This window comes from Protopterus annectens, chromosome 11.part0 (assembly GCF_019279795.1).
Source record: "Protopterus annectens isolate FY-2018-M chromosome 11.part0, PAN1.0, whole genome shotgun sequence".
Lineage (NCBI taxonomy): Eukaryota > Metazoa > Chordata > Ceratodontiformes > Protopteridae > Protopterus > Protopterus annectens.
The window spans coordinates 129,389,797-129,404,327 of record NC_056745.1 but is presented as its reverse complement, the minus strand read 5'-3'; the positions used below and the strand labels follow the sequence as shown (position 1 = coordinate 129,404,327).

Below are 14,531 nucleotides of genomic sequence, written 5' to 3'. Positions count from 1 at the left end.
GAGAAATAAGCACATGATGAGGCTCAGGTCGCAGCAGAACAGATATTATTCAAGAGAAACCCTGGACCAAAAGGCCGCAAAAGTACAGACTGATCTGGTAGAACATGCCCAGACACGTCCTGGTGGATAAAAACCTTTGGCTTGATAGGCCACAGAAATGCACTCTGAAATCCAATGAGCAATAGTATCCTTACAGACGGGCTTTCGCAAAAAAGGTTTAGAAAAGGAGACAAAAAGCTAATCTGACTTGTGCAAGCTTTTGGTTCTATGCAAGTAGAAATGCTAATCTGACTTGTGCAAGCTTTTGGTTCTATGCAAGTAGAAATGCAACTGCCTGTGCAAGTCATATAGGAGTAGTTTGTACTCCGCTTTATTTTGGAAATTTGGAAAGAAGAATTGGAAAATTAATGACCTGGTTAATATTGGATTCTGCAGCCACCTTCAGCAAGGAAGATGGATATGTCCACAGGGACACACTGTCTTTATGGAAAACTAGACAAGGAGCCTTAACAGATGATGCTTGAAGCTCAGAAACCCTCCTGAGCAAAGTAATTGCCACCAAAAGTGCAGTCATCCATGACAAAAACTGCAAACTGACCGATGCAGCTGACTTGAATGGGGGCAGGAGGACCAAAGCCTGCAGAACGAAGGTAAGATCCCAAGGGGGTGTAGGGTCCTTAACCAGAGGCCTAAGGAGAAATCTACCTTTTAGAAAGGCCTTACAAAGTTTAGCCGTAGCTAAGGAGGCTGAATTTTCACCCACATGGACCTTAACAGTAGAGAAACTAGCTACACGATTAAAAATATCTGCCAAAAAATCCAAAATGACAGAGACTGGAGCTGCAAAGGGATCCAGGTCATGCTGAGAAGCCCAGATCGAAAAACGCTTCAATTTGCTACAGTAGATCTTCCTTGCAGGAGCCTTGTGAGCTGTAATCAGGATTTTCTTAACAGGAGAAGAAAGCCCGGGAGTCCTGGCTATCATGGAAATTGCAGCAGCCAAGCCGTGAGCTTTAGGCTGACTAGATCCGGATGAGGAGCTCCTGACGGGTGCAAAATCACATCCGGGACCAGATAGAGTCCGGGGAGGACATATTATACGAGATCACAGAGTGGGGAAAAAAACTTGACAAGGCCAGAAAGGGGCAATGAGGATAACTAAACTCTCCAGCCGCTGAGCTTTCTGAATGAACTTGGGAATTAGAGGAAGTGGAGGATATGTATATAGTAGACTGGAGGGCCAAGCATGGACTACAGCATCTCTGGGGGACTTCCCTGGAGGGGGGATCAGAGCAAAATACTCGCTGCACTTCACATTGGAAGGAGAGGTGAAGAGATTGCAGCAAGGCCAACCCCACTTTAGAAAGACATTGTCTGCTACTGACAGACTTAGAGACCACTTGTAAGGCATCAGAACAGACCAGCTGAGCCTATCCAATGTGGGCTGCCACCAGAAAACAGCCTATGGAGATCGCCCACTACCACAAATTCATGGCCTTGTGGCAAAGGGGATAGGACCTGGTTCACCCCCGTTTGCTGATGTACCAGACCACTGACATATTGTCCCATATGTATGGTAACAGTCCCAGAAGGAAGAAGAGGCATGTACAGCTTGCAACGTCAAAAGCACTGCCCTGATCTCCAGGACACTGACATGCAGACTTTTTCCACAGCAGACCATGTGCCTTAGACTGTCCTTCCCCTGCAATGTCTCCCCCCAACCCGAGCAGGGAGGTGTCCGTGGTCATGGAAGAGGGAAGAATAAATGGCCAACCCAGAAGGTGGTCCTGGGATTGGACCCACCAAAAAAGGAAGTCCCTGCAAACAGGAGACAGTCGAACAGGATGGGACAGAAGAAAGTCTAGGAAGGACCACTGAACCACTAAGATCCACTACATGACCCTCATATGAAGGCGCGCAGTTGGAACAAGGGTGATCATGGCTGCCATGGACCCCAGCACCCGAAGAACTAAGCCAGTCAGGGGTGACTGGCCTTGAAGAATGTCCTGTACATGACGGCAGAGTGAAGACAAGTCTGTCTGGAGGCAGAAACTTTGCCTTGTACACTGTCTAGTTGGGCACCTATGAAATCCAACACCTGAACTGGTGTCAGTTGGGACTTGGTGAGATTTATGGTAATACCCAGGGACTGGGCTATATGAAGATAATCCCTGGTCTGGATTAGCCGATGCCTAGAGTGTACAGAGAGGAGCCAATCAACCAGGTAGGGAAATACCTGAAATCCCTGCAGCTGCAAGTGAGCCGCCACTACTGCCATTACTTTGGTAAACACCTGGGGGGGGGCAGTGGTGAGTCCAAAGGGGAGTACTCTGAACTGAAAATGACTGGCTCCCAGCAAAAGGGGAGAAACCTCTGTGAACGCCTGTCCATTTTGATGTGGTAGTATGCATCCTGGAGGTCCACCGAGCACATCCAATCATTTATCTGCAGGAAGGGCAGAATGGACTGAAGAGTGACCATCAGAGACTTTGTCTTGGCAACAGACAAGTTCAGGGTTGACAGATCCAGAATGGGTCTCAAGTCCCCTGTTTTCTTTGGCAACAAAAAAAAAACCTGGAATATATGCCTGATCTGGACTGGTCTGGGGGTAATGGGCTGGATAATTTTGCAAGCAGCCTGGCAATTTCTATGGCTGCGTCCTCCCGTTGACTGGGTGGAACATCTGGGAGGTGTCTGGGTGGAAAGGGGGATGAAGAAAGGGGACAGAGTAACCTATGGATATGATCTGCAGAACCCAACGATCATTTGTAATGGACTCCCAGGCTGCTGGGTGCAGAGACAGGCACCCCCCGACTGCCTCCAGAGACTAGCACTTGGGCAATCCCTCAGGATTGCTAAAAGGGTCCGTCTGGGAAAGCATCCAGAGACCCTTGGTTCTTTGGACCCCGTCTGCCACAAGGGCGGTGCCTGTTGTATCCCCCTCTGCCCCTGGGGGAAGACATATCCTAAGCATCTAGGGATGAGCCCTGAGACTTATAAAACCACAGCTTCTTGAATCCATGCGGATTCCTTGAAAAGGATCTTTGTGGAGTGGAGAAACAGATCTCAATGGCAGACAAGGTCTTCCTGGTATTCTCGCTCTGGGTTAACGTGTCATGAACCATTTTTCCAAACAAGGCGTAACTGTCATAGGGAGCATTCGTGAAAGAAGCCTTGAAGGGCTCTGAAAAAGTACAAAGGCGGTGCCAGGTGTGTCACCTGATGACGATGTCCGTCCCCACATCCCTTGAGGCACCCTTGGTAGCATGCGTGAGAAGCCTCATGGACGTATCTGAAACAGAAGTGAGGGTGGCCATACAGGAGGAGAAGACCTTTTCCTCTACCAACATGGACCCTGGGGCAGACTCAGCGAGCTCTTTGACCAGGGCCCTCTGCAGTCTGATCAATGTGCCAGGTAATTCAGTGCACATAAGGCAAAAGTGGCTGAAACTTAGGCCCCCTTCCTAAAATGATCCATCGCCCGAGACTTCCTGACTGGATGGTGGACCGAGGAGCTCTCCTGAGCCACCTCCTTAGTGGCCACCTCAACTACCACAGCATTGACTGGGGACCCCTTGGGACCAATGGAGCTTGTCAGACGGGGTGCTCAGAACCTTGTCTGTGTGCTAGGGGATGTGCTAAACTGTGTCCGGTCCTTCCATGAGCCCTCGTGGAGATAAGATCCACTAAAGGATCTGCAGGGGAACACCCAGGAGGTAGAATGTCTTGTGCCAAATGTCTCCAGGAATACTGACTCGTCAGGATTAGGATGAGGGTAGACCACCCACTGCATTGGTGAAGGACCTCCATGATGTCCCCACAAGAAACATCCTCTGGGGGTGATCAGGGAGAGTCCTCCCCTTCCTTCAAGTTGGTATCATCAATGAAAGAGACTCCAGCGGGGCGTCTAAGTGCCTCCTCTTGTACGTACTCTTCTGTGGGGGCTTCTTACGGGGAGGCACCGGGGAGCATTCGGAAGCTTCGGGGAGTTCCAGGATTGGAACCTCCTGGGGTGAACTGGCAGTAGGCTGTCCATGATGGGCAGGACGGAAGACTCCGGCACAGAAAAAGAGAGAGCCAGGGAAGAATCTGAGGATGAGTGTCTCAAGGGTCACGACGCAGCCAAAAGGACCCTCTCCACCACCTAGAACGCTGAAAGCGAGCAGACCCCTAAAGGCAGAATGGCTGTAGCAGAGCCTGGATCCGCCGCCCTTGGCACAGAGGGGGGAGATGGAGCCAAGCCTCCCAGCATTGCAGCCTCAAGGAGAAGGGATGACACCAAAAACCTCGAAGTTTATTTGGAGCAGACACTGAGGCTATGACTCAGTTGGTCCACTCCAAAAATGTCAGAGCGGAACCGCTCAAGGCAACAGTCAGCACTGAGGTACCAGGGGCCACTGACAGTGACCCAACACCCGGGGATCTCGGACCCAAGGACTCCAAAACCAAAATCTGAAACAGAAAAGGAGAGATGGGGAGAAAGGCAGACTGCATGTTCCAGCCCCGGCAGGGGATGGAGTAGGCAATACTCCCAGCTGAATCTGGGCCTGAAAGAAATTCATCATCCTGTCCACCTCGACTTTACTCCAAGTGGACTGGACTGAAGAGGCCACCGACCCTGGCCTAGAATGGCAGTGAACAGAGGTGGCAGCTGAGGGCTGCCAGAGAGGTCTCCAGCTCCGGGGAGAAGCATGGAGACCAGAGCCAAGGGGAACTCCAGCTTGGATCCAGGCAGGACTTACATGGGGGCTCGGCTGAGAAGAGTGGTCTGCAGACCTCTTCCTAGGCTGATCCTGCTCTTTGGTGTGGGCCTTCTCTCTGTTCCCAGGCTTCATAGTGGGAGGCTGTTACATGGGGGCTCGGCTGAGAATAGTGCTCTGCAGACCTCTTCCTAGGCTGATCCTGCTCTTTGGTGTGGGCCTTCTCTCTGTTCCCAGGCTTCATAGTGGGAGGCTGAGTCCCAGAAGCCAGGGTGGATGAAGTAGTAGTAGCCTCTACAGGAGGTGGGAGAAGGCTCTTTAAAATAAGCGTGTTCCTCCTGTCGATCTAAGTGCAGGGGTTGAAGCCCACACAGAGCAGGAGTAATCTAAATGGGAAACTCCCAAATAGACAATGCATAGAGGGTGGGCATCGGAGGGAGGTTGCTTATGCCCACACTCGTACTAAAGCCTGGCTTAGGTTATCAGCCATGTGAAAGGAAGGCCAAACACACACTCTCACACACGAAAAGTTTTTTTTTGGATAGAGACCGACGCCAACATGCACAAAGAGAAGGTATGGGGTAGAAAGACAGAACACTAGAGAAAGGAGAACAAAAAAAAACAAAGGCAACATTTGCGAACTATGAAGCTTGGAGCAGTGGAAACCTGTGCTGTTTGAATTGAGCTGCGAACGAGATCTGAGGGGAGGAGGGAGAGAGGTGCATTACAGGTAGGGGAGGAGCTTGGACTTTGGATCCGATGTGGGAATATACAGTCGACTTGGATCCATGCCGGAACAGGGTGCCTCAGGTTGAAAACCAAATGAAAACAACTCCAGGTCATAATTATAACCCTTCCTTAATACAGGCATTATGGGAGGTGTTTTTTGAATGTACAACAAAACATAACTCTCTATTAATGTATCCAGTTTGATAAGCCAAACTACTGCAGAAACACTTTACCCTATTTTTGAACTCATCAGTACAGCATAAATAAAAAGTTTAGCTATTTTCTGAAACACTTGGCTCATGAGAACCCTAATGTTTATCACACTAGGGTCAGGTCCCAAATATGTTCCAAACCACAAAGTCATAAAACAAATGTATATAGTACTAAACTAGAAAGACCATGGCAAAACAAGGTACCATATCTGGAAAAAAAATTAAAACCTCACATGATGCAAGTATTATGGAAAATATGCAAATTAGCCTTTAAGGATTTGAAAGTGCTTCACCACATTGGCTTTTGAAAGCACAGTGACAAGTCTTGAACGCATTCAGGCCAGTAATCCAGACTTGTCTTGTCTTTTAGTTAGCTCAGCTTGAGCTGCCTGATAGTTTGGGCACATGAAAGGTGCCCTGACACTTTGGAAGGTGGCCGGATATAACCCATACAGCTAAGGCTATTGTTGCAGTGATCAATGTAATGAACATATAAGCTTGTTCTTTTCAAATGAAAAGCTGCTAAGTGTCTGAGGCTCTCAAACATTGCCTACACACCAGAATGCAATTACAAGAAAAGAAAGTCACCTTTCTGCATTCAGGTGATTGCAGACCAAATAAGGAGCATATTTTTGCAAAGCAACTCTGTGAAGAGGTACTGCTAAACAAAATACAAATATTTACTCAGAATTAAAACTACATTACAACAGTATTAAAATATCACACTACAGCACTCACCTGCTCTCACTCCTCGGTACTGTGGTGTAGCAAACCTATCCCACTGGGATACAACAATGGCTATAATGCCCAAGACACAAATAACTATTAAGTAGATGAAACGAGGTTCAGGGCTGCAGTAGAATGAGTAGTAGAGCCAAGGGACAAAACTTCCCATGATTAGTAGTGCGATGCCTGAGTAGTCTAACCTGAAATTAAAAAGGCAATCATTAAACACGTGATTTAATATTCAGGAAGATGCAAGCTGTGTGTGTACCTGAAAATCTCTGTCCAAACTTAACACAACTGGCCACACGTACATGACATCACTCTGAACAATGACATGGAAATGCAGCATCTGAAAATTAGTGTTTAAACAGTAGGCCATCATAGCTTTGTGTATGCACAGGCTTAAGCATTATAATCACATGACTAAGTGCAGAAATTAATCTGGAGCAAGCTCAAAAGGAATTATAGGCAATGCCAAGTCATAAGATCCTAGTTTTCAAGAAATTTACATGCCAACATTTCTCTGTTGAAATGCAGCATCATATTTTCAGAGGTTTCTTTAATTCTGTAATGTGTACTGAATTAGTGTGAAAAGCAGTCATTTATCAAGGTTACTGGGCAAGTTAGGCCTCTACTGGGCCTTGAAGTTTTGATTCTTTGGTTTTAATACTTTCACTCTAGAACTGAAGTTCCTACCATTTTTTTAAAGAATGCAATGTAAGAAAGGATAGAGTATAATAGAAAACAGTGAAAAAAAAATTAAAAAGCTAAAAACTATGGTAGGTTTAGTTTACACAAACACGGTCCAAAAACTTGTCCATGGGAAAAAATAAAAAACTGCAAAGGGAGGTCAAGAAATATAACTGAATAGTGCAGCACTTTCAAAAACAGAACACTGAGGATTATGAAAGAAATATATCAACACATACAGAGAAAGTGTGTGTTATATAATTAGAGACTTGTGCTGCAAAAAGGCAGGGGAAACAGGGTAGGTTAATATTAAAGTTATAAGACATGTCAGAGTTAGATGAATGGGCTACATTATGTACAATGCTGCAAAAAGAAGACAAGAAATATAGTGCCACATTGTGCAATGTGAAAGAGAGACAATGTTAGGGTAAGACTGTCTTACAGAACTGTAAGAAGTACAGTGCAATGGGGGGGAAAGAGACAGAGAGAGAACAAGAGATACAACACAGCTAGAATAACCAGCAAAGCTGTCAAGTAAGACAGTCACAGCAAGAGTTATACCACAGAAAATGAAATAGATTCTTATGACTTTCGCCTGTACTATCTACAACACTGTAGATGCACCTGGGTACCCCTAAAAATAAGCACTTCTGCTCACCTGGTTTGAAATGGCTAAAACATACAGAGCCTCCAAGTGCACTGCACTGTGAAAGGCAGTAGGAATAGGGTATGCTTATACTAAAAGAAATGGAGTGTAGTAGATTAAAAAGCAAAAGGAGTTGGAGAAGAGTTAGGTTACTCAGAAGAAAAATGCTTTCATAAGGATGGAAAACAAGGAACTACTATATTTATTGCACAGCGCAGTGCAGTATTAGGATGAAAAACAAAAACACAGGCTGAAGCTGTGTGACAACGCCTTGCAATGCATTAAGCTTGCACGAAGAGAAAGGATTGGATTATGCAGGAAGAAACATGATGTGCTGTAAAGGTATATGGAACACAGTGATCCAGCTATCAACAATCTTATTGTCAGTAAAGCTGTTAAACCACAGCAACTTGACAGTAAAACCTGCCAAAAGACAACAATGGTGAAAAATGCCAATGCAGTCAGTAATACTGCAGACATGATCAGTTCAGTACAGACAGAAACATGAGTGTGTAGTTGTACGGAAGGGTGCAGACAAGGTACACTGGTACGGGGAACAGGATAACACTAGGAAGGATGCACATACATGTGCAGGGGTATAGCATTGTACTCTTCTATGTTTAACCTGTCCTTGGTGCCAGTGTGCCATGCCTGCATTCCACTGAAATGCCATACAGCTCTACAACAGTATATACAAGCACTCCTGATCTCTGCATTATGACTGCAAGCTGTGTGCAGTGCTATGCTTCACTATAGAATCCTTTGGCAGGAGCAGGTTTTTCCTTTTGAGTACTGGGGTTAAGCAACTTTTTTGGTGCAGAGCCTGTTGACAGCCAGATCACTGCACGTCAGGTATTTGGGAAATGTAATTGCTAAATCGAGTAAGCCCATCTCAACACTTTCTACAGACTACATAACATTTAATTATTCACATACGACTCCTCAGTTTCAGTGACTGATACTTAAAGGCAGTGCTGGGTTATGGGTTCACAGAACATAAAAATCCAAACAAACAAGAAAAAAACTGCTGAGCAATTTAGAAGGCATAGCACAGTTACTGAAGGCTACAGTAAAAGCCTTGCAATAAGGAACTGAACCAATACTTTTTTTTTTTGTTTAGAATGAGAAATTTACTCACTTGGAGAACATCCGTGAAACTGCTTCCGAATGACAGTAAACAGTGTGGAACAACCAGGAGAAACAAAGGCAAAGAATGGCTCCCAAGAAGAACATTCCAACTGCCACCTTTTCCTGCACTGGGGCCACAAAGGTGATATTTGGACGGAACATATAGAAAACTCCAAGGCACAGGAAAAATACACAGCCTGTAAAGGGAAGAAAAATCAATAATCAAATCAAGGACATGAATCCAAGCATGCAACCTACTTGAGCCTAAAAGGCACCCATTCTGCATGCCAGCAAACATGACCAACAGATAGATCTTGCATGCCATCCAACCAGTGGGCTCACAGAATAATAGAAAACCATGTCCAAAGGTAGGATAGAAGCATGTCACCCAATCAAGCTTAAGACTGGCTTTCCCAGCTTGTCAATTAATTAGACCCAACAGGCACTCTCTCAGCATGTCACCCAGCCATACTTGGAAGCCTGCTTGTGAGGCATTCAGATAGATAAAACCAAACATTAGCAATTGTAGACAGGACATATTTCACCCTTTTTCTGAGCTTGTCAGTACAGTATATGTCTTGCAGTATTTACTAAATGGTTTGCCTGTGTGACCTTTTTACCCTTTTCTAAAAACTGTTTTTGTAAATTATGGTCAAACAACCAACTTGTACTTTACCGACACTCAGAAAAAGGGTGAAACCTGGAAAAAAAAATGCAACTAGTGGAGTTTGGCTTTATCAGTCTGAATGCACCAGTAGAGATTATGTTCTTCTGAGTTCTGTCCTCCACATACTGCTGCCCTTCCATGAGGACTGTCATTAAGGTTGACAACACTTTGGCAAAACAGATTGTTGACACTTGTGAAAGACTGCTCCAGAGCTGGGATTGGGGAATGTCTTTTTTAGTAGTGTGCAATCTCACATTTAGAGTATGTAGCAAGAAAAAAAAAGATTGTTTTGAAGGTGCATGCTCCAAGGTGATTTCTTAAATCAAGAGCATTACAATGTCCACTTTTTTTTTCAATCAAGTTAAATCGACATTTGGGACTCTTCGCTCTTTGCTATTGATCTCCCTCTTGAATTCCCTAATCTTAACTTAGTGATGTACAGGGATGACTTTTGGTTACTGCAGTCCAATAAAAAAGTACAGTTATATATGAACTTACCATAAAAACAGATGTTCTACTGATCACTTTACAGTATTCCATACAAGTGGGTTATCACCTCTTGTGTCTATCCAGTATACAAAAGTTTACCCTTCTCTAGTTGTATGTCTAACGTGTTCTTGGCTCGTAAGCACTGAGGTATACAGGCAGACATATGAGTGCAGATCCTCAGACTATCTCCAAGTCTGAAGACACCTGAGAGGCTGACTGTTTGGATAGGAAGGGCCAATTGTGAAGTAGTAAGAAGCCGTATTGGTACTAGTATCCTGTCTACAGGACAGAAAAAGAAAGGCAGAGAGAGACAGATACATACAGAAAATACTGTAACCAATTTACAGTGAAAGGAGGGTGGGGAAAGTATATTGTAGGACAAACCGTTACAGTAAGTTCTTTCACAACTGTAGTATGTCCTGATTGAAATCATTGTTGCAGTGTTCAAAACAAATGGGTTATTCTCAGAGCTGAAGGGAACATAAGGAGAGTTTGACTAGTTGATAGAGAACTATACAAGAGGCTGGAGAGAGATGACCTAGCAAATGCAGCTCTGGACCTTGAAAGGCATCAATCCTCTAGTGCTTAGTGAAGGTGTGCACAGAAGACCAGGTAGCAGCTACTAATTTGGCCTTGGTATCCACTCCAATGTAGAAGGTCCAGGAGGATGCCACTGCCCTGGTAGAGATAGCTAGAGAGCATGATGGCATGGGTTTGCCATGCAGTGTGTAACAAATGGAAAATGGACTTAACAGATCCAACTTGCAATGGTTTGCCTAGCTTTGAGTTCATGAATAATAAACAGTTGATCAGACTTATGAACAGAATTGGTCTTGTCCAAATAAAAACCTCAGTGGTCTGTGAACAGAGAGAGTATAGGAGTCTTTCTCCCATGGTTTTGTGGCTTGGAGAAGAAAGCAGCTAGATTGATGGGCCTGGATGAGAGATAATTAATTCACTACTCTGGCATGAAGGCAGGGTCAACCCTCAGGCTCACCATGACCTTGTGAAAAATAAGGAAGGAAGGAATGGGCATGAGCGCCTATTGCTTAGACTCTCCTAGCTGAAGTGACAGAAGTAGAACGGTTTTCCAGCTTCAGAATTTGAGATTTACTGAAGCTGCTAGTTCAAAGGGAGGCAGAGTAAGCTTTTACAGAATAAAGTTGAGGTCTCAAGCAGAATAAAGTTGAGGTCTCAAGCAGGAGTACAGGCTTCCTAGGTGGCCTAAGATGCAGAACCCTTTAAGGAATTGGTTGATCTTCGGTCTGGACATAACAGGTGGGCTGAGGAGCAGACAGGCAAGATGGCTGACAGGTGAGCTTTGATGGAGGAGTAGGCTAGACCTGCATCCGTGAGCTCACATAGGTATTTTACAATGGAAGGCACCTCTGATTTGCTGGGGTCACTCACTATTACTCCTACACCACCAGAAAGAAAAAAAAATTCCATTTGGCTATGTAGGATTTTCAAGTGGTGGGTCTCCTTGCTTCTTGGAGAACCTTAAGTCTTCTGAAAACCGGTACCTGAAAGGAATCAGAACCCTATCATACACAAGCTTAGGTTTAGGAATGACAGTTTGGGATGTAGAATAACCCTTTCTACTGACTGAGTGAAGATCTGCCTTGTGTGGCTGTGTTTGCCCTTGGCTAGATGAAAAAGAGGGAACCAGTACTTTCTTAGTCAAGAAGGGGGTGACTACTAAGTGTTCTGGCTTTTTTTTTTTTTTTGGATCTTTAGTAGAATTTCAGGAACAAAAGGCAGTGGGGTAACGGTACAGAGGAACTGCCATGTCCAATGGAAAGAGAAAGTATCTGTCCTCCAGGCAAAGGGGAAGTTGCTTGTTGCTCACCAAGGTATAAAGATTTACCTGAGGTGCCCTCAATGGTGAAGGATGACCAGGAAGACTTGTCTGTTCAGGGGTCATTTGTGGGGAGATCTTAAAGCCCTGCTTAATATATCTGCCAACATACACTGGTGAGCAAGTACTTGCTTTGGTAGATGGCAAGGTCCCAGGCCCTCTCTGCTAGTCTGCACAGCTGGTATGACCTGGTGCCTCCTTGCGTATGCACCACATGGCAGTCATGTTGTGTGTGAATGCTCAAAGAGGACATGAATTCTAGATATGCAAGACCACCTGAACAGCTCTAATAAGGGGCCTCATCTCTGTCAAGTTGATGTGCTCCCTTGGAATTTTGGCTGTCATCTGTCCTGAACTCCATGGGTGCCAGTCAAGCTCCCAGGCCTCATATAAGGCATCTGTGTACATCTCGTGAAATGAGACTGCTGGGGAGAAGGGGAGTCCTGGGTTGAGCTTCACCTGACCCACCCACCATGACAGCTCTTTCCTGAGACAATGTATGAGGGTGATCACAGTGTCTAGAGGATGAGAATGTTGGAGCCCGAATGGTTTTGAGTACCACTGAATTTTCCTCATGCAATCTGGCTGGGGGGGGGGGGGGCACTGGGATAGTAGCTGCCATAAATTCTGGAGCTATTAATATTTCCCTGGCAAAGTATCTGATGAGGGAGGAAAGGCAGTGAAAATAAGCTATAATATTCTGCACTTTTTCCTGAGGCAAGCAAGTTTGCATGTTTCTGGTACCCATTCTGCAGACAAGAAACACTAGGTATTGCGTGGACCAGAGGGAGGATTTTTTGTAGTTGACTGTGAACCCCAGCTCCAGAAGGAGGCTGAGGATGAACTGGAGATGCTGTAGCAGGACCTGTAGTAAGGTAGCCTGGATTAGCAGATCATCTAAGTAGGGAAACATCTGAATTCTCTGAATTCGACAGAATGCCATCACTGCTGCTAGATGCCTTGTGAAATCTCCTGGGGGCTATGAAAAGCCCTAAAGGACAAAGCAGTAAAATGAAAGTGAGATGAACCAGAACAAAACCCAAGGAATCTTCTGCTGAACTGGTATATGGAGGTAGGCATCCTTTAGATCCAGGGATACAAGGTATGCCTGAGAAAGTGTGGAATGGCAGCAGAGAGTGCAGTGACAGCATTTTGAAGGTTAGCAATTTTAAGAAGGTGTTTAGCAGACAAAGGTTCAGTATGGGTCTCCACTGCCCTTCTTTTCTTGGAACTAGGAGTTTGGAGTAAAATCCCCTTCCTATGAATTCTATGGGCACTGGTTCTATAGTGCCTTGTGCCTGCAATTCCTGCAGTATGGGCTGTAGAAGATGGACTTTGTTGTAAAAGGGGGATGCCATTCAGAGGGGGGAGTTCTTTCCAGGTCATGGCATAATCCTTTTATAATGGAACTAGTCTGCAGTGATCTTTTCCTAACTTGTGACCGACTGAGGTAGCCTTTTGGAAAAGGGTAAGGGCATGACTGAGGGGTTGGGAGATGTTGATCTGTGACGGTCACAAAAAGATTTTTCCCCAAAAGGAATGTCTCCCAGATGTGGGATCCCACTGTGATTTCCCTGGGAATGTCTTTCTGGGAGCCTTCTTGTGTTTTTGAATTTGTCTGGGGTCACTTCTAACAAAAGAAGTGGGACTGGATGGGTCATTTCTCTAGCAACTAAACAGAGGTTAAGAATCTGTCTGCATTCTTTCATCGTCTTGCCTTGCTCTTGTAGGCCTTTAAAATAATTTGGCAACTTGTGGACCAAACAGATCCTTGTCTAAACGCTGGCTTTGAAATCTTCTGCCACGGACTAACTGCACAATCATGTATACTTGCGAATGACAGAGCCAGTGGCAGCTACTCTAGAAAAGGCTTCTACATCATCATAACATTTTACAGTGTGCTTAGCTACCAAAGCAGCCTGACTAAACAAGGACAACATTGGTTATTTGGCATCTGGCTCCTGTGAGTCCATTACTTTATTTAAGGAGTTGAGTATGCATAACAGGTACTTGGTCATCTGGGTTTGATAATCAATAGCCCTGAAGGCCAGAGTGTTAAGAGGTATTAACAGTTTTACCCACCTATCCACAGTCCTACTAGTCTTTGCATGAAGGAAGGGCACTGGTGTTGGGAGAAAGTTTTTAAGGTTTATCAGTGGAGTTTGCCACAGGATTCTTGTACAAGAACTTAAGTTAATCAGGAACTTCAGTCTAGTCTTTTGGAGAACGGCTGTAATCAGATGTAGCCAAGAAGACCAAAAAACATTCAAGAAAGCCTCCATACTGAAGATAAAGTTGAAGGGACCAGAGTGTCCATTTACAAGAGGTTGTAGTATTTTTTCTGGACATCTGTACTCTGTCTAGACTCCCGCTCAAAATGTTTCATCACATTTATAACACTCTCTCCAAATGAAGCTTCTTCAACAACAGAGTAATGAGAAATGGAGTCATCATCATAAGGGATTTGGCCAGGAGTGTATTTCAGGGGATTACGCCAAAAAATGATTCAAGTCAGAGGCATCTTCCTCTTCAGAAGATGAATCCGCATAATCTTTTGGGGTGTGGGCAGAAAGTGAAGGTTTCAGGACCATAATGGCCTTGAGCAGGCCTTGAGAAAAGTACATCCATTCCTTCTCCCTAGAGGGAGAAGTGGCATGCTTAGTCCTTTGTCTTTTCTTTGTGTGAA

The 14,531-nt window shown here is 45.0% G+C and overlaps 1 protein-coding gene across 1 annotated transcript in view; it reads right to left on the bottom strand.

Annotated features, from left to right (window-relative positions):
• ADIPOR2 (adiponectin receptor 2) overlaps nt 1–14,531 on the bottom strand; it is a 402,613-nt gene that overhangs the window by 118,775 nt on the left and 269,307 nt on the right. The window contains exons 3-4 of the mRNA XM_044087178.1: nt 8,842–9,028; nt 6,380–6,567 (exon numbers count right to left, since the gene is read on the bottom strand). Of these exons, the coding sequence (XP_043943113.1) occupies nt 6,380–6,567; nt 8,842–9,028 (375 nt within the window). The remainder of the gene's footprint in view (nt 1–6,379; nt 6,568–8,841; nt 9,029–14,531) is intronic.